This window comes from Salvelinus alpinus, chromosome 1 (assembly GCF_045679555.1).
Source record: "Salvelinus alpinus chromosome 1, SLU_Salpinus.1, whole genome shotgun sequence".
Classification (NCBI taxonomy): Eukaryota; Metazoa; Chordata; class Actinopteri; order Salmoniformes; family Salmonidae; genus Salvelinus; species Salvelinus alpinus.
This window is the reverse complement of record NC_092086.1, coordinates 74890368-74909361: the sequence shown is the minus strand read 5'-3', so window position 1 is coordinate 74909361 and position 18994 is coordinate 74890368. Positions and strand designations below refer to the sequence as shown.

The window sequence follows — 18994 nt, the reverse complement described above, 5'->3', positions numbered from 1 at the left end:
CATACTTCCCACCACCGCCCCTAACCCCCCCCCCCCATCTCACCTCAAAGCCGGCCGGCCCCTGTCCCTCCAGGTTGGGCAGTGCCCCTGTGTTCCCCAGGAAGCCAAACATCTGGTCCACCATGTCTGAGTGGTCCACAGGCTGCTGCCTCTCCCGCTCCACCTGTTGGGTTGAGGTTGAGTTATAGGCACAGAGTAAAAACAAAGGACAACAAACATATAACACAGGGTACTCTATGTGTAGCTTGGACAGCATGAACCGATCTGGGACTGACTATTGCATATGCAGGTGAGGAAGAGAAAACCAAAATGGGTAATACATTGATCATGTGAATAATAAAAACGTAAGTCAACAGAGTATGATATCAACGTTTACCAGGTAAACTAAAGACAAGATATTGGGTAGTATTAATATTGAATAGGTTAATTAATAGGCTATTTTAGCTTGTGAGCTCTACTTCTGGTTGAAATGATTCAAAACCTCCACATAACCTCTTTATGGAACAAATTTTAACTTACTTTTAAGTCAAATTTGTGACCTAACATCAATTCATGACTAAGGGAAAATTTGACTAAAGTGGAAGTTAAGATTTTTAAACAATTAGGTGCTTTAGGAACCTGTTCCACCATCTCCTTCTTTCGTCGTGCCTCCTCCCGTGCCTCCATCTCCCTCTCCTCCTCCTGACGGGTCAGCTCGGCCAGGCGCTCCTTGTGACTCCTCTCGGCCTCGGCCCGCGCCCGTCGCACCGTCATCTGGTTCCTCAGGCGCTCCTCCTCGACCAGACGCTGGCCCTCTGCCTCTTGGCGCCGCCGGTGCTGAGAAATGGGGGAGAAAGTTGTTTAATCACTTACAAATTCTCATAAATGTTCTTAAATGTTTCTAGAAGCTGGTAAGACGAGGGGTGGGGGTGTGTGTCTTTTTGGCAATAACAGCTGGTGTGCGAAGTCTAATATTAAAGAAGTCTCAAGGTATTGCTCACCTGAGGGAGAGTACCTTATGATAAGCTGTAGACCACACTATCTACCAAGAGAATTCTCATCTATATTATCCATAGCCGTCTATTTACCACCACAAACCGATGCTGGCACTAAGACCACACTCAACCAACTCTATAAGGCCATAAGCAAACAAGAAAATACTTATCCAGAAGCGGCGCTCCTAGTGGCCGGGGACTTTAATGCAGGCATACTTATATAAGTTTTACCAAATTTTTACCAGCATGTCACATGTGTAACCAGAGGGGGAAAAAACTTGAGACCACCTTTACTCCACACACAGAGATGTATACAAAGATCTCCCCCGCCCTCCATTTGGCAAATCTGACCATAAAAAACTAAAGCAGGAAGTACCAGTGACTCGCTCAATACGGAAGTGGTCAGATGACACGGATGCTACGCTACAGAACTGTTTTGCTAGCACAAACTGGAATATGTTCCCGGGATTCATCCAATGGCATTGAGGAGAATACCACCTCAGTCATCAGCTTCATCAATAAGTGCATCGATGACGTCGTCCTCACAGTGACCGTATGGACATATCCAAAACAGAAGCCATGGATTACAGGCAACATCCGCATCGAGCTAAATGCAAGAACTGTCGCTTTCAAGGAGCGGGACACTAATCCGGATGCTTATAAGAAATCCCGCTATGCCCTCAGACGAACCATCAAACAAGCAAAGCCTCAATACATGATTAAGATTGAATCCTACTACACCGGCTCTGACGCCCGTCGGATGTGGCAGGGCTTGAAAACTATTACGGACTACAAAGGGAAACCCAGATGCGAGCTGCCCAGTGACGCGAGCCTACCAGACGAGCGAAATGCCTTTTATGCTCGCTTCGAGGCAAGCAACACCGAAGCATGCACAAGAGCACCAGCTGTTCTGGATGACTGTGTGATAACGCTCTCGGTAGCCGATGTGAGCAAGACCTTTAAACAGGTCAACATTCACAAAGCCGCAGGGCCAGACGGATTGCATACCGCCCCAAAAGATCCACAGACGACGCAATCTCAATCGCACTACCACAATGCCCTTTCCCACCTGGAAAAAAGCAACACCTATGTGAGAATGCTGTTCATTGACTACAGCGCAGCGTTCCAACACCATAGTGCCCACGAAGCGCATCACTAAGCTAAGGACCCTGGGACTAAACACCCCCCTCCGCAACTGGATCCTGGACTTCCTGACGGGCCGCCCCCAGGTGGTAAGGGTAGGCAACAACACGTCTGCCACGCTGATCTTCAACACTGGGGCCCCTCATGGGTTTGTACTTAGTCCCTTCCTGTACTCCCTGTTCACCCACGACTGCGTGGCCAAACACGACTCCAACACCATCATTAAGTTTGCTTACGACACAACAGTGGTTGGCCTGAACACCGACAATGATGAGACAGCCTAAAGGGAGGAGGTCAGAGAACTGGCAGTCTGGTGCCAGGACAACAACCTCTCCCTCAATGTGAGCAAGACAAAGGAGCTGATCGTGGACTACAGGAAAGGGCGGGCCGAACAGGCCCCCATTAACATCGACAGGGTTGTACTCGTGGAGCGGGTCGAGAGTTTCAAGTTCCTTGGTGTCCACATCACCAACAGACCATCATGGTTCAAACACACCAAGACACTCGAAGAGGGCACGACAAAACCCCTCAGGAGACTGAAAAAATTTGGCATGGGTCCCCAGATCTTCAAAAAGTTATACAGCTGCACCTGGTATGGCAACTGATCAGCATCTGACCGTAAGGTGCTGCAGAGGGTAGTGTGTACGGCCCAGTACATCACGTGGGCCAAGCTTCCTGCCATCCAGCACCTATATAATAGGCGGTGTCAGAGGAAAGTCCATAAAATTGTCAGAGACTCCAGTCTCTCAAGTCATAGACTGTTTTCTCTGCTACTGCATGGCAAGCGGCACCGGAGTGCCAAGTCTAGGAACAAAAGGCTCCTTAACTGGTTCTACCCCCAAGCCATAAGACTGCTGAACAATTAATCAAATGGCCAACGGACTATTTACATTGACACCCCCCCACTTGTTTTGTACACTGCTGCTACTTACTGTTTATCTGTGCACAGTCACTTCACCCCTACCTACATGTACAAATTACCTCAACTAACCTGTATCCCCGCACACTGACTCTGTACCGGTACCCCCTGTTTATAGTCTCGTTATTGTGTTCCTTTTTATAATTTTTTACTTTAGTTTATTTGGTAAATATTTTCTTAACTCTTCTTGAACTGCACTGTTGACTAAGGGCTTGTAAGTAAGCATTTCACAGTAAGGTCTACACTTGTTGTATTCGACACGTGTGACAAATAAAGTTTGATTTGATTTGATCAGATTTAAATTGCCTTACTTTAGCCCTGTTGCCTTGCTTTGTGTCTGTGTGCCTATCTCTGTGTGTATGCATATGCCTATGAGTAGTGTAGCATCTTACCTCTGCCCTGAGTCTCTGGGTAACCCTCCGTGCGATCATGCCCCGGGCGTATGCCTGGATGGTGATCACCGCATGCAGCTGCCTCCAAAAAGACTGCCTCACCATGAAACCACGGCAACGGGCCTGTATTTGAGTGACGCAAGTCCTGGCCAATTGGTAGGTGACAAAGAGTTTTCTTGATCTATAGAGGGCTTGGAGGCGCAGGAAGCCGACCCTCATCTGGTGAGGAGACACCAACAATACTCTCAAACACCAATATAACATTCTAACAAAATAACTACACCAATATAACACAACTATAACGTTATAGCAACATAACTACAACCCATAATTCAGTAACTGTGGGACGTTCTTTTAAGGAATGTTCATTAAGGGACTAAATGTCATTCCTGCCCAGGGATATGTCCAAGTGAACCATCCATGAAATGTACGGTTGTGAAACGTCAGTAATCATGGATATAGAAGAACTCACCGCACTGTAGTCCTTCCTGCACCGATAGCCGCGCCACATCTTCTGAATGAGTGTCACTGACCTCCTCACCCTCAGGAAGTTAGTCCTGGAAAACACACAGGGGGAGGGAGGGGTGGGGAGAGGTGCATATGGAAACATATTATATAATACCGTAGCTCTCAAACACAACATTTGTGAATTGAAATATCCAGACAATTCAACGGTAGTATCTGAATTCGATCTATGAGGGACAAGTTAAACGTTGTCCCTAAGTACAATATGGATAAACAAAACAAAGATCGGAACTTAAAGAGGATCCTTCACCGAATCCCCACCCCACCACCAACGCATGTCCCCTTTCCCCCCTTCTCACCCTCCCTCTTGCCCATCCTATTTCCTCTCCCCCCTCTACTCCCTCCTTCCTCACCTCTCCTTCATTCCTCGTACAGCCTTTTGGATGAGGATGGCCTTGTCAGTGATGGCCTTGTCCCTGTCTATCTCCAGCTGCATGTCATGGTGGTCCTGAGACGGAGAGGGAGAGAGAGAGCGGTGGGAGGCGGGAGCGAAAGAGAGAGAGAGTGCACTGTTTATTTTATCGTAATATGTATAATAATGTAGGTGAAAATATGATAATATGTCGATTTGCAATCAATGAAATCTAGTCACCTTAAGAAAGATCTTGGTCTTCCCAATCTCCCAGTCGTCATCTCGTCCAAGAACAGCCTCCACTATCTTCTGACACGTCCCTCTCAGGTCCTCCTATGAGAAAACACCAGGGAATGAATGACACCTCTCTGAACTAATAGCCATCCTGAAGTAGAGTAACAGAACATAGTAATATAATCGAAAGCAGGGTTGTGTTCATTAGGACAGAAAACAGATGTTCTAAAACATTTTGGAACAGAAAACAAGTGTTTCTTATTGGAAAAGTCCAGGAGGCCCTCGTTTCAGTCTGTTTTTTTTTTTCTCGTTTGGTGCCTAATGGACAGGGCCCAGCTCTGCTAACCTGTCTGTTGGCAGGTTTGACTCCGGGCATGAGGACACGGTAACGGTCTACGAACTCTCCGAATGTGTATCTGATGGGGTAACCGGCGCGTCTGATACGAATGGTCTCCATCATCCCAGAGTACCTCAGCTGACGCACACACAGCTCCCTGTCAAACAGCTAGATGGACAGACACACAAACATAGTTAAAGAGAACAGCTGTAAGTGAATGGTACACGAACATCGTGACACACACACACACAGGCACGCACGCAATCACACACACAATCACACGCACAGGCATGTACACACACATGCACGCACACACACAGGCAAATACACCCCCACCCACACACACACTCTTTCATACTAGTTTGTTCGTCAGGTTGGACTCACCATGGGTTTCTTGAGCTCGTTGGGTTTGATGCAGCGGACAAAGAAAGGCTGACATACATTGAGGGTTCTCATCAGCAGCTCCAGAGAAAGCTTGAACTGGCTGCTCAGAGTAGGGGAACGCTTCCTGGTCTCCATACCCTGGCAACACACACACACAGAGCAATGTATTTGTAATTTTAACAACCTGACCCTGACACTTTGTTTGCTAATCTGAGGGAATGGGGCTGGGAAAATTTAACAACTCTAAAATTCATAGACCGAGCTATGGATGAAAGGATTGCCATGTATAAGTCATATTCTTCAAGAATCAATATGTATACCACAAATTGAAATTACAATTAAACAACAGCACCCGCAAATAGGCTACCAGTGCGGCAAGTGCCACTGGCTGATGGTAAGCTTTTTTGACTTGGACATACATTTTTGCCAACACATGCTAACTTTTGTTTAACCAGCTAACAGCTGCTCTTAGAGAAAATGTGTTTGGAGTTACCTTTCTAATAGGCTATGCTAGAGATTACACTTCCTCTTCCAATTCTAATGTGGGGAGGTGAAAATAATGAAAAACTATCTACCAAATCTATTCATTTTTAAAATGTTGATTTTATTTTTTAACCTTTATTTAACTAGGCAAGTCAGTTAAGAACAAATTATTATTCACAATGACGGCCTGCGGGGACTTAAAAATAAAAAATATAGGACAAAACACACATCACGACAAGAGAGACACCACAACACTACATAAAGACACACCTAAGACAACAACATAGCATAGCAGCAACACATGACAACACAGCATGGTAGCAACACCACATGACAACAACATGGTAGCAGCACAAAACATGGTACAAACATTATTGGGCACAGAAAACAGCACAAAGGCAAGAAGGTAGAGACAACAATACATCACGCGAAGCAGCCACAACTGTCAGTAAGAGTGTCCATCATTGAGTCTTTGACTGAAGAGATGTGTGTGCTTTGGGGACCTTTAACAGAATGTGACTGGCAGAACGGGTGTCGTATGTGGAGGATAAGGGCGGCAGTAGGTATCTCAGATAGGGGGAATGAGGCCTAAGAGGGTTTTATAAATAAGCATCAACCAGTGGGCTTGCGACGGGTATACAGAGAGGACCAGTTTACAGAGGAATATAGAGTGCAGGGATGTATCCTATAAGGAGCATTGGTGGCAAATCTGATGGCCGAATGGTAAAGAACATCTAGCCGCTCTAGAGCATCCTTACCTACCAATCTATAAATTATGTCTCCGTAATCTAGCACGGGTAGGATGGTCATCTGAATCAGGGTTAGTTTGGCAGCTGGGGTGGAAGAGGAGCGATTACGATAGAGGAAACCAAGTCTAGATGTAACCTTAGCCTATAGCTTTGATATGTGCTGAGAGAAGGACAGAGTTCCGTCTAGCAATACTCCCAAGTACTTGTATGAGGTGACTACCTCAAGCTCTAAACCCTCAGAGGTAGTAATCAGACCTGTGGGGCCGAGGGGCATTCTTCTTACCAAACCACATGGCCTTTGTTTTGGAGGTGTTCAGAACAAGGTTAAGGGCAGAGAAAGCTTGTTGGACACTAAGAAAGCTTTGTTGTAGAGTGTTTAACACAAAATCCAGGGAGGAGCCAGCCGATTATAAGACTATCATCTGCATATAAATGGATGACTGCCTGAGCTATGTTGTTGATGTAAATTGAGAAGAGCGTGTGGCCCAGGATCAAGCCCTGGGGTAATCCCTTGGTTACAGGCAGTGGCTAAGACAGCAGATTTTCTGACTTTATACACTGCACTCTTTGAGAGAGGTAGTTAGCAAACCAGGCCAAAGAACCATCAGAGACACCAATACTGTTTTGCCGGCCCACAAGAATGGAATGGCCTACCGTATCAAAAGCTTTGGCCAAGTCAATAAAAATAGCAGCACAACATTGCTTAGAATCAAGGGCAATGGTGACACCGTTGAGGAGCTCCTTTAGCACCTCGGACTCAGTGACTGCCCGAAGGGAGAGGTGAAAAAGAGGATGGAGCATCGGGGCTAGTCGCATCAGAAGGGGTGAGAGATGAGGAAATGTTGGACGGACATCGACTTCCGGATAGCTTGAGTGCACTTATTTCTCATTTTGCCTGAACGAGAGCCAGTCAGCCTGAGTATGCATGTGCCGGGCTTTTCGCAAAATGGGATTCTTGAGGTGGAGTAACTCTGCCAACAATAGCACTGAAAGTATTAAAAGAAAGGTCCAAGCGTCTTCGACAGAGGGGATCAAGCTGATTCTGTACCATTTTACAGAGGTCAGTTATTGAAGGACGGCTTGATCTCCTTGCCATTATCTGATAAGACAAGACATGCACGTTTAGTTTTTTGATAACATATGATGGGGGTCCCTGGGTTACCGGTTTAACTGGGAGGGGGTCACTGGGCAAGAAAAGGTTGAAGACCCCTGGTGTAAACTCTAAACAACTCTAAATCACAGTATTTCTCAAATAGTGGGTTGGGACCCCCTGCTGGGTTGTGGCCAGTTCCTGCTAGGTCACAGTGACAAATGACGTGGTCACAGATAAAAAAAAATATTTGAGAATCACTGTTTTAATATTACTACCACTGGGGTGAAGACTGAAAAGAAAAAGGGACAGAAAAAGGTTTGAGTTCCAGAGGATGGATGGATGGATGGAGGGGAGTTTTGGGAGAAACACAAGATACACAAGGTTTATTGGTAGCAGTGAGATCTGGGTTTACCCAGGGATGTGAATAAACCCTGGATGACTGACAGGGTGCGTAGCCATCTTGGTACTCCTCTTCCATAGTAAAAAAAGTTTTTGGAAGCAATATAAATGCATTTATTAATGTCTACATTCGTTTTTGACACTTATTCTATTACAGACACCTTAATGCATACTTTTAAATTATATGCAAGGTAAAAAAAAAAAATGATATCTTATTTTATTTATTTTGGAGATGACTACTAATGTTACTGTCCCCACTACAACAAAAAATACATGTTATTTCGTTCTTGAAACATTCGTTCCTATGAAGGACTGCTTCTACTTGGGAGTGCCAATATTGCCGACCAGTTGCTTCAAAGCCTCTCATTGGCCAATGCATAGCATCAGCAATCCAGGGTTTACATACAGAATTGTTTTACCACAGAAGGAATGGCCGTTGTTTACCTTCGGAGAAGGAGTGGTGGGCGGCAGATAGCCACACAGAAACTGGGGTCAGACAGAACACAACCAAAATGAGAGAAAGAGATGAAGATAGGCATGGCTAATACCACCGCTCCCCTAATGCTAAGGGAAACAATAGTAGTAGGAGTAGTAAAGAAAAGTAAGAATTGAGAGTGATCGCTTGATGACATCATCACTGGGAGACATAAAACTTTGGACTATAGGTCACAAAGGATGTCATAACCATAGAAAAATAAGGAAAAATAAGGGGGTACACTTTTAAAATGGCTAAAATGACCTACTCTAAGCCTTTCGCCCTTATGCTTAGTGGACACAGCCTGGTGGAGTGAGTAGGGAAAATACATTCAAGGTGTCATCGTAACATCATCACTATGTGACCACCAGACACGTCATCTCTCACCATGGCGACATCAGCCTGGAAGATCTGCTTGATGAACTTGTTCTTGGAGGAGTGGACCAGCTGGATAATGTCAGTGTGGAGGCTGTCACGATTCTTCTCCAGGAAGCCTGAAACACACAGGAGTCAGCCACGTCCAATCCCAAACAAACCCCTAGCCCCGGCCCCTTAACCATGCACTTGTGGAGATATGATAGGTGTAAATAATCAGAGGGCAAGGTGGAGCCATTACCACATCGCTTACACGTGGCATATCCTCTCTGATCTTCACAAGTGCCTAGGGTGTAGGGGATAGGAGTTGATTTGATATGGAGCATATGAACAACTAATAGACTTGCTGGAGTTCAATACCTTGTCTTCTGACCATGAACCTACCTATAGAATCCAACCAAGTCCTACTACATGGAGCATCAGGGACTTTATTATGTGATTGCAATGAATTGGGTTGAGTGTGAAGCCAATGCCTTACAATAGGCCTACCTCTGGTCTCGTAGTGGACCACCCCAGCAAAGTGCTGGATGCCAAACTGGGTCTCGTAGGTGTTCTTAGGGGGGTGGTAGTTGGTGTTGAGTTTGTGCTGGGAGTTGAGTTTATACAGCATGGTGGACTCTGTTCCCTGTGAGACACAAACAGAGAAAAGACATTTAGGCTGCGTCTGAAATTATACCCTATTCACTATATGGTCCGCTGTAGCTTAGTTGGTAGAGCATGGCGCTTGCAACGTCAAGATAGTGGGTTCAATTCCCGGGACCCCCAGTACATAAATTGTATGCATGCATGACTAAGTTACTTTGGGTAAAAGCACCTGCTAAATGGCTTATACAGTATTATAATAAAGGAGCATCGGATTAGGGTGCTAATTCGGACCAAAAACAATTCAATAGCACTTTTTTAACCCACTCAGGGGCAAAGGCATAGTTGTTGCGCCATGGTATTGGTGTGCAATACGGGGATCCTCTCTGCATGTCTCTTAGATAATTTGTCACAAAAACCGGTCCCTCGGTACAGCGTTTTAAAAAACAAACGTTCAGTTCCTCCAACTGTCCATCCCCTTACACAATACTTAAACACAAATATGCATATCGATTTCCATAAAATGGTAAATTGCCAAAATGGTACTGTACCTTGGGGAACTTGCTCTCCTCGTCTATGAGAGATATGATGTTCATGGGTTTATTGGCGATCATGTCCAGGGCATCCTGGTTGTCAGTGAACTCGATGTGCTGCCAGTTGATGTCCTCTAGGTTGTACTCCTCCTGCTCCAGCTTGAACACATGCCTCACAAAGAACTGCTGCAGGTTCTCATTGGCAAAGTTGATGCACAGCTGCTCAAAGCTTCAGGGAACAAGAAACATAGCCGGTTACTCAACAGCCAATCAATTTAGGGGTGTGGCTATCCGTACTTTGATGGTAAAATTTGTCCAGGTGTGTGTGTGTGGATATTTGTTTGTATGTCTGTGATTCTCGCTGGCAAAATGTATGCACAGCTGCTCAAATCTACAGGGAAGGAATGTAGCGAGAGCCAGTGCCTAGACAGCCATTAGAGTATAAAGCCATTCAGTGAGCATGTCAACCGCACAAATCAACAAAAGAGGCTGTCGCTATTGTCTGACTTTAGTCGGGCACATACCATTGTCATCCAATTTTCCAATAGAGAATGGAAATCATAACAATTATGTCATTTCATGTTCCATATACAACGTCACCTAAATAGAAAACAAAGCTTTTAGACATTTTAATTTGAACCAAATGGCTAAAACACCCCCAAAGCTTGGGTGAGTCAGAGGACTCACCTGTTGACAATGAAGTTCTCGAAGCCAAAGATGTCGAGCAGGCCAATGGACCTCCTTATGATCTTACTCTCACAGGACGGAGGTCTGAAGATGGCCGCATTGATCTTGTCCACAATCCACACAAACATCCTCCCATAGATACCCTGGGACAGGAGGGACAACGTTCATTTACACCATGAGTGGGTGTCGTAGATGCTCTCGGAGGAACAGCTTTCATTAGACAGAAGGGAACTTTGACCTTCTGTGAGGAATCAGATTTAGGAGTGTGTGTGTCCCTTCACTTTCATAATAAAATGTGTCCGTGTTCACACGCATGTATGTATGTATGTATGTATGTATGTATGTATGTATGTATGTATGTATGTATGTATGTATGTATGTATGTATGTATGTATGTATGTATGTATGTATATTTATATGTGAGGGTGCTGACCTTGACGAAGGCGTCCCTGACATCCAGGCCCTGTTCCATGCTGAGGGGGGTGGACACATTTTCGCCCCGGGTGATCAGGGTACGAGTGGTTAGACATGACATCACGTCCTTAAGGTCCACCTCAACAACAACACAACAACATACTGTAGTAGAGTACAACAACAACACAATACACAAACACCACACAGAGTGACGCAGTCTACAGTACCAGCCCAACATAGAGACCATGCACAGGTAAGAATCTACTACCCACCTCCATCAGAGATGCGGCAGTGGACAGGTCTGGAGATCGCACCACCACGCAGGCATCCAGGTTGTCATAGCAACGGGCTGTTGGAGTGTATGTGTTTTAAAGGGGGATAAAAGGGGGAAAGCAAGTCAATTAGCCAAGACGTTTTGCCAAGTGCATTTATAACTTCTAACTCAATAGCTAACGTGTAGTCAGGTGCCAGTTTAGGAAGACTACCCCTCAATAAACCTCTCGCAAAATTCACTAAGTGAGAACAAGACAGGGTTTAACAACTAACACAAACATTCCAATGACTCTTTGGCATCACTTATCTAGATAGACACTGTACTATCTATGTCAGGGATGGGCAACTGGCGGCCCGCGGACGCCCTCAGATCCATAAAAAAACAAGAATTAGTCGGGGGCTCAACTTACTGTTGCAAGTTTGAATAGTAGAATACACAAGGTGCAATTTCAACATTTTCTCTCCACAACATGGCAAAATCTGTAGAATTGCAGGAAATTCTGTAAAACAGAAAACGTTCCTCTCTGCCCCATGGCAAAATGTGTAGAATGGAACGAAATTAACTCTAAAAGTTAAAAGACTTCTCTCAACTGTCAAGAGGTGCATACACGTAGGTACGCAAATCAACTAAGTTCACATTTTTTGTGGCTCCCATCCCCATCAAAGGCCGGCCCTTCCCTGATCTATGTAGTGTGTGTTCATGCCAGTATTGGTTCCTCAGCGGTAATATCGCCTCACTGTTTGCTGCCCCCACAAGTAATCGTCAATAACACTTTTAATTTAAAAAAAATTAAATCACTTGTGGGCAGGGCTCCAAATTAACATTTTTAATTGGTGGCACTGGCGCTCCCAACTTTAAAAAGTTAGGATCACCATATCAAATTTATGAGCACAATATAAGGAGATTTTTGGAATTCATTGAGATACAGCATATTTCGGGCCTAAATTAATTCTAGCTACTTTTGGAGCACATGCTGTGCCCTAGAACCTAATATGTAACACTATAAATACATTAGCTTATTGTAAAAATGTTGATACGAATACCTGTCATATAAATTACAAAGTAATTTGTGGAATATTAGGTTTCTACATTGTGTAAAAACACTATTTTCCTATTGAGATGCATTACATTTAAAATTGTACACTGTCTCTTTAAAAACGTCAGGTTTGTGATGACAACATGCAAGAGATCTGTCATTCATTCATTGCTATGATCATTGATCTCCTGATTTTTTCCCATAATTGCACAGCGCTCCCAAAATAAAAATCCTGGCCTAACAAGCTAAATATTTTGTTGCATATGCGACCAAATTAGTCACACTAATTTGCCCTGCTTGTGGGAGCAGCAAACAGTTCATGAACATACGCCTTTTTTTCCCTACAGTTGGTCTTCTCTGTCTAGCTCCTGTGCCAAATTGAAAGTCATTGTATTGTGCAAAAACACTCTCTTTCCAAAATGGCCACCTCAGCTCACCCTCGTAGCGCAATTTGCCCATGTGCAGGATGGCCGCCAGTAGTTTGGATATCTCCCAGTTCTCTGTCTCTGTGAACATCAGCACCTTCATGGCCGACAGGATGCTTGAGTACTCCTTCAGGTCGTCACGGCTGTCACACTTCGTACAGTTCCCCTGGATAGGGACACACACACACATATGCATAGGTATTCCTATACGCTGGGAGCTATACACACCCGCAAGGAAAGAAGGATGCACGTAGGGCTGTTGCGGTGACCATTTTACTGCCACAACAGCAGTCATGACTCCAGTAAAATTCCACAAGACCGTTGAGTCACGTAATCTCCTCGTATGCACTCTAGACATGCTTGGTGGTACCCAACTCGCTAACGACCATCAGGTCGCTAAAGGCCTGATACTCAGCGCTCTATTGTCCCTGTAACCACTCTGATATCAATGCAACTGCAATCGAAAATCACATCCAACACTTAGCATCAAAACAGTATGTGCTTTTAAACTCACATCACTGTGATTGATCAATTTGAAGAAAGAAGTTCAACAGCAGGTTGAAACAGTGGAAAACATGGTCGTTGTGGATGTTTCAAACCCTAACACAATGAAATGAACAACGCTTTCTAAGGTGATGATTTAATTAAAACATATATATGCATATTAGGGCTTATACATATACATATGCATAGGCCTATATACTGTATGAGGCCAAGCCTGAAAAAAAAAAACATAATTAATATAATGATTGTGTAGTTATACAATACAAAACCTACCGCATGTCAAAAATTATAGTAATCGCCTTTGAGTGTGGACTGTATTATTTTGCGTACTGGATGGACTGGTTACCTTGTGCTACGCGCCAAACTTTCTATCCACGAGTCTGGGAGAGAACGTGCAGTGCGGCTTACAGAGTTGGCCTAAAATGATTGTGAATTTGTATTGATTTTGAATAGCCTAGTAATAGGAAATGCTGTATATTTTCAGAATAATTAGGCTGACCATTACCTTTAACAACAGAATATCTCACCACTGTGCATTTCCATCTCCACACCTCTCCTTCATTCCTTTCTCGAGCAAGCAGAGGGAGGGGCTGTCAATAACAGTTTATTAATTAAATGTGTTTCGTTGTGTAAACGTGTTACTATCGATGTTCCCAAACAGATTTCACTTGGTTTCTCAAATTAAGCACTGGGTAGTTGCAGGGACAGGGTTGGAGAACCCATGGCATACAGAGTTTGAGCGAGAGGCTGCATGCTCATCAAACAGTGGTTGATGTGTGGAGTGAAATAACCAGAGTAGTCTACCCAGCATGAGTGATCCAGCGGGAAAGCAGCCTCTATTCGCTATTGGAGTGCATACGAATGACATATATGTTCCTGTCCATTTGATAATGGGCCATTCTAAAGCGAAACTAATTTTACATATTAGTTCAAACAAGATTCAAAAGAGAATACTCTGATGGTTGAAAATATGATCACTTGATAAGAGAACAGAGTGTGCAGCCTGTGGCAAGGAACCGACCGCAAGCTTTTTTTCCTCGACTTTCTCAAATAATCAATAGCTTGTAGTCGCATCATGCAGCCCATATATGTTATGATTTCTAAGACATTCTAAAGGTTTGTATCATTCACGACTAATGTTGGCAAATAACTCTAGATTTAGCATATAGGACCTGTTTCAAATGATAACTTTTATGCTCAACATAACTACTTCATATGCGCACTCGCTCCGGAATGGAGCCATAAAATAATGGCACAGGACTTAAAATCATAAAATAATGGCACAGGACTTATAAGCAAGCATATCTTGTCTGCTAAATGAACAAGCCTACAGCCTATGGCATGACGCATAGTCAGATAACATACATTAGGCCAACTCAAATTGTTCATCTGAAATATATTTTCTTCATATCATGTTTCTTTAGACCTTAAATAATGGATTGGTTGTGATGGTGTATATTAAATTGATTTATCAGACGTGTTTAAATGTAGATGTTTCAAAGGACTGCATCAGCAGCTTCTATTTGTGGAGGCCTGGAGATGCTAAACATGATTATGTTAATTAGGTTAAATTACCTTGAGACCAGCAGTCGTTTGCATGACAATAACCGGCTGACAAAATGTCATGACCACCACAGCCCTAGATGCACACAAACTTGCGTACACACAGAGTGTATACACATGTACACCGGGAGTTATACACATGCACACAGGACCTCGATACAGTACCAGGCGGTGTCAGAGGAAGGCCCTAAACATTGTCAAAGGCTCCAGCCACCCAAGTCATAGATTGTTCTCTCTGCTACTGCACGGCAAGCTGTACCTGAGCGCGAAGTCCCTCAAGCAATAAGACTGCTAAATAGTTAACCAAATAGCTACCCGAACTATCTACATTGACCCTTTTTGTTCTTTTTTGACTCCATGCACACACTGGACTCGACCCACACTCACACATAGTTACACTGACACTCCAACACACACACACTCACACACAGCACATACACACAGGCACACATTCGCCACACACTTAGTGGCACACTTCCACACTCATCACATAGGCTGCTGCTACTGTTGATTATCTATCCTGTTGCCTAGTCACATGACCCCTACCTAGATGTACATATCTACCTCAATGTCCTCTTCCCCCAGCACATAGACCCAGTACTGTTACCCCATGTATATAGCCAAGCTATCATCGCTCATTGTGTATTTTTTCCTCATATTACAATTTTTTTTCGATATCTTTTTTAAAAATTATAATTTTTCCTACTCTGCATTGTTTGGAAGGGCTGTATGTAAGCATTTCATTGTTAGTCTACACCTGTTTTTTTTTAAAGAATGTGACAATTAAAACTTGATTTGACACACACACACACACACACACACACACACACACACACACACACACAAAGATGCAAGTGCCCACGCACGCACATACTGTAGCACACGCACGCTCACACGCACGCTCTCACACACACTACTCACCATGGTGAGGTAGGGGTAGTCAGTGGCGAGTCCCAGGCCAAGCTTGTTCTTCAGCTCTGGGGCCATGCCCCGCAGCATACAGTAGAAAATGTGGTAGTTCCTCTCATCCGCAGCCTGTGGGAAGAGTAACAGCAGGGTCATGTTCATTGGGTACAAAGTTTAAGAAAACGGGAATCTGTCTGCAAACTTAAGACGTCTCCATTATGTACTGTTATATTCTGGCCCCTGTATATCCCCTCCCCCTGGACCCTTACCTGTCTGCAGACTCGGGACTTCTCCAGAAGGTACTGTTCTATCTTGGCCCCCTCGATGGCCCCTCTCTTGTTAAAGTGAATGTCGATGTATTTCCCAAAGCGACTGGAGTTGTCATTCCGAATAGTCTTAGCGTTCCCGAATGCTGCATGGATGAAAGAATAAAGGTCCGAGTTAGCGTAACAGATGAGGTTCAGTGAACCATGCTCGCGTGATAAATAACCTTGCCTGAGACCCTGAAGACTTGTGTTGGCGGGACCCCAAGCGAATGCCTAGGGCTTTAGCACACAGGGCTAACAGTATTGTGGCATGCAGTATACCCGGGTTTCGAACCCTGATCAGTCACATTAGCTAAGAGAGACATAGACTGGATGTATACTGTAGGGCGATGCATCCTTTTCCCAGTCCACATGTAGAGTACCCAGATAGAAACTTTAGAAGGTGCAAATGGGACATTAGATGTGGATAAGAGGCCCAGTTGTAGTGTTAATCCTGTACTAGTTCCAGGGGAAGGCACGCACGTCCTACATCTGTCTAGCTGTCTTTCAAGAACTCTTTGAAGAATGCATTCCAAGTTCAGCTTTTCCTACACAGGTTCTGTGATTCTAGCCTCGTTACAAACCATAAACAAACCCTAAAACTGCCCCTGGGGCAGTTTGGAGCGAGTGTATCTCTACATTCTACACAACATTTGCCTTGCCATGTAACACTAGGACAAGTTGGCCTAGGCAGAGACAGACAGCAAGCACCCTAGCTATTAAATGTCAGTGCATGTAGTGAGTCTCACAGACTTCAATAGAACACTAGAATGGACATTGGCATCCAGGAAACACAACTACAAGGCAGCAATCTTGGTCTGTTTTTTTTTCTCAATTAGACTGGTTTGTAATTTGACCAAGATGGCTGCCATTAATAGCCCATTCTAGTGTCTCATCTCTATGTTGAGTCTGACCTTCCAGTATGGGGTTGGCCTCCAGGACCTGTTGCTCTATCCAGGAGTGTTGTCCACTGATTGCTGCCAGGAACTGCAGGATCAACTTGGTGTTCTCTGTCTTACCGGCCCCAGACTCACCACTGAGGAACACAGGAGATACAATATTTTTCTGTACAGAGGCAGACAGACAGGCAAACACCCATGCAGGCAAGCAGGTGCGCACTCACACACACACACACACACACACACACACACACACACACACACACACACACACACACTTAAATAGAGGAACACAACGCACACGCACACATCAATACAATACACTAACCTGATGATACAGCACTGGTCCTTGTTGTTCCTCTGCATGTTGAAGTAGCAGTTGTCTGCAATGGCAAAGATGTGAGGTGGCATCTCCCCAATCTTCTTATTGGTGTACAGACGGATATGGTCCGGTGTGTAAATGGGCAGCAGCTGGTAAGGGTTTACTGCCACCAGAATTGACCCTGTGTAAGTCTGCAGGCAAAGGTTAAAGTCAAAAGGTGAAATGGTCAAGGGTCATGCCAAGATCAGGACAACGATTTCATCCGTGAGGCTTTAGTGATCGCTTGATTTGTCGCTAGTAATAGTACGATTTGTCGCTAGCGATGCTATGATTTATTGCTTTCTTTCACGGTGATTGTGATTAGGGTAGTCACTAGGCTTGTGATCACTGAGATAATGTGTTGTAAGCCTGATGACAACTGATCATTTAAATTATAGCTACAAAATCATTGGAAGTTCAAGTTCTTGAACTGAATTTAGGCTGAAAATCACCTTAATGTGCATAATCTAGACATAATAATCAGTCATAATAGCCCATGATTTGTTGCACCTCCAAGCCCAGGCCAAAGCTCTGTTGCGTTCTAAAGGCTCATGTGTGTTTGACATTTACGCTTCAGTGGTCAAAGCACACTTAACAAACTGGATCAAAGGTTAAGCCTGAAGCAGAGGCCAGCCTTCAGCCTAGCAGAGACTATAGCCATTCATTGATGCTAGCAGAAGTGCTAGCATTAATGTAATGTGCTAGCCTGGGCTAGCTTGTTAGCATGTTGCTTAAATCATAATTTTTTGTTTTCTTCTGTAGTTTGTACTCACCCTTCCCCCACAATTTGTCTATGCAGAGAAATAGGGAGGGAGATGAAGAGGAAGAGTGAGAGGAAAGAACCATAATAGTTGATGAGGGACCGACTGAGGGACACACACAGGGGCTGAGTCTCAATACTCTATAACAGCTTCCTTAACCCTCAGTACCACAATGGACTGGACACGTATCCATCATGTGTCCTGCCAGAGCAGTGATACTGGAGGAAAGAACATGAGGAGAGGAAATTGTTTCAAACTGTTGAGACACAGCCAGGCAGGTAAGCTAAGGAACCAGTGGGGGTTGTGGCCAGGGGAAGAATGGAAGAACATAACCAATATGCCAGCATAATCATATGAGAAAGTAAGTCAAATAACCAAGCAGACAAATCCTATAACAGTGTATCATACATCAACAACATGAGCTACACGTCACTAAACAAGGTCACTATGTTTTATAGAATACGTTCTAAACCACACTTCCTTGTTATTTGAAGGACTCATACAATATAATATGATGGTCCTGTAGTGGTACCAAAAGCGAGCAGACAGTGTTGCAGGGGTGACTCACATAGATGACACACTCGTTGTAGCGGATGAGCAGGTTGCGCAGGATCCCGGCCTCGTTGAGGTCCCCCAGACGGATCATGTCCTCCACCCCGTGGACGGAAGTGGGATGCATGGGCTTAATGTTGGTGGCATTCTGGGGCAAGATCCAGTGCTCCTGAGGGGGGAACAGTTACAGTAACAGCCATTTAGGAACTATGGTGTCATAGGCTACTGTGTGTCCATGTCGGTTTGTTAGATCAAGTAAAGGCCCTGTTTGAATCCTTCCTTCCTTGGAGTAATCACTGATATAACATGACTGGATAGGTGTAAGCAAGCTTTCCATGGCATTACTTTCAATTATGCC

At 44.4% G+C, this 18994-nt stretch overlaps 1 protein-coding gene across 5 annotated transcripts in view; it reads right to left on the bottom strand.

Moving 5' to 3' along the window:
- LOC139548374 (unconventional myosin-VIIa-like) overlaps nt 1-18994 on the bottom strand; it is an 80003-nt gene that overhangs the window by 41738 nt on the left and 19271 nt on the right. For all 5 annotated transcript variants that reach the window (XR_011669710.1, XR_011669712.1, XR_011669709.1 and 2 more), the window contains exons 4-23: nt 18653-18805; nt 17291-17475; nt 16978-17099; nt 16028-16170; nt 15774-15887; nt 12798-12951; nt 11323-11399; nt 11070-11189; nt 10637-10779; nt 9968-10178; nt 9324-9459; nt 8847-8953; nt 5261-5398; nt 4886-5044; nt 4546-4638; nt 4307-4401; nt 3901-3985; nt 3429-3647; nt 619-816; nt 44-163 (exon numbers count right to left, since the gene is read on the bottom strand). Coding sequence is in view for 2 of the 5 variants with exons in the window: in XM_071358142.1 (XP_071214243.1) it covers nt 44-163; nt 619-816; nt 3429-3647; nt 3901-3985; nt 4307-4401; nt 4546-4638; nt 4886-5044; nt 5261-5398; nt 8847-8953; nt 9324-9459; nt 9968-10178; nt 10637-10779; nt 11070-11189; nt 11323-11399; nt 12798-12951; nt 15774-15887; nt 16028-16170; nt 16978-17099; nt 17291-17475; nt 18653-18805 (2772 nt within the window). In the remaining 3 variants the exon portion in view is untranslated. The remainder of the gene's footprint in view (nt 1-43; nt 164-618; nt 817-3428; nt 3648-3900; nt 3986-4306; nt 4402-4545; nt 4639-4885; nt 5045-5260; nt 5399-8846; nt 8954-9323; nt 9460-9967; nt 10179-10636; nt 10780-11069; nt 11190-11322; nt 11400-12797; nt 12952-15773; nt 15888-16027; nt 16171-16977; nt 17100-17290; nt 17476-18652; nt 18806-18994) is intronic.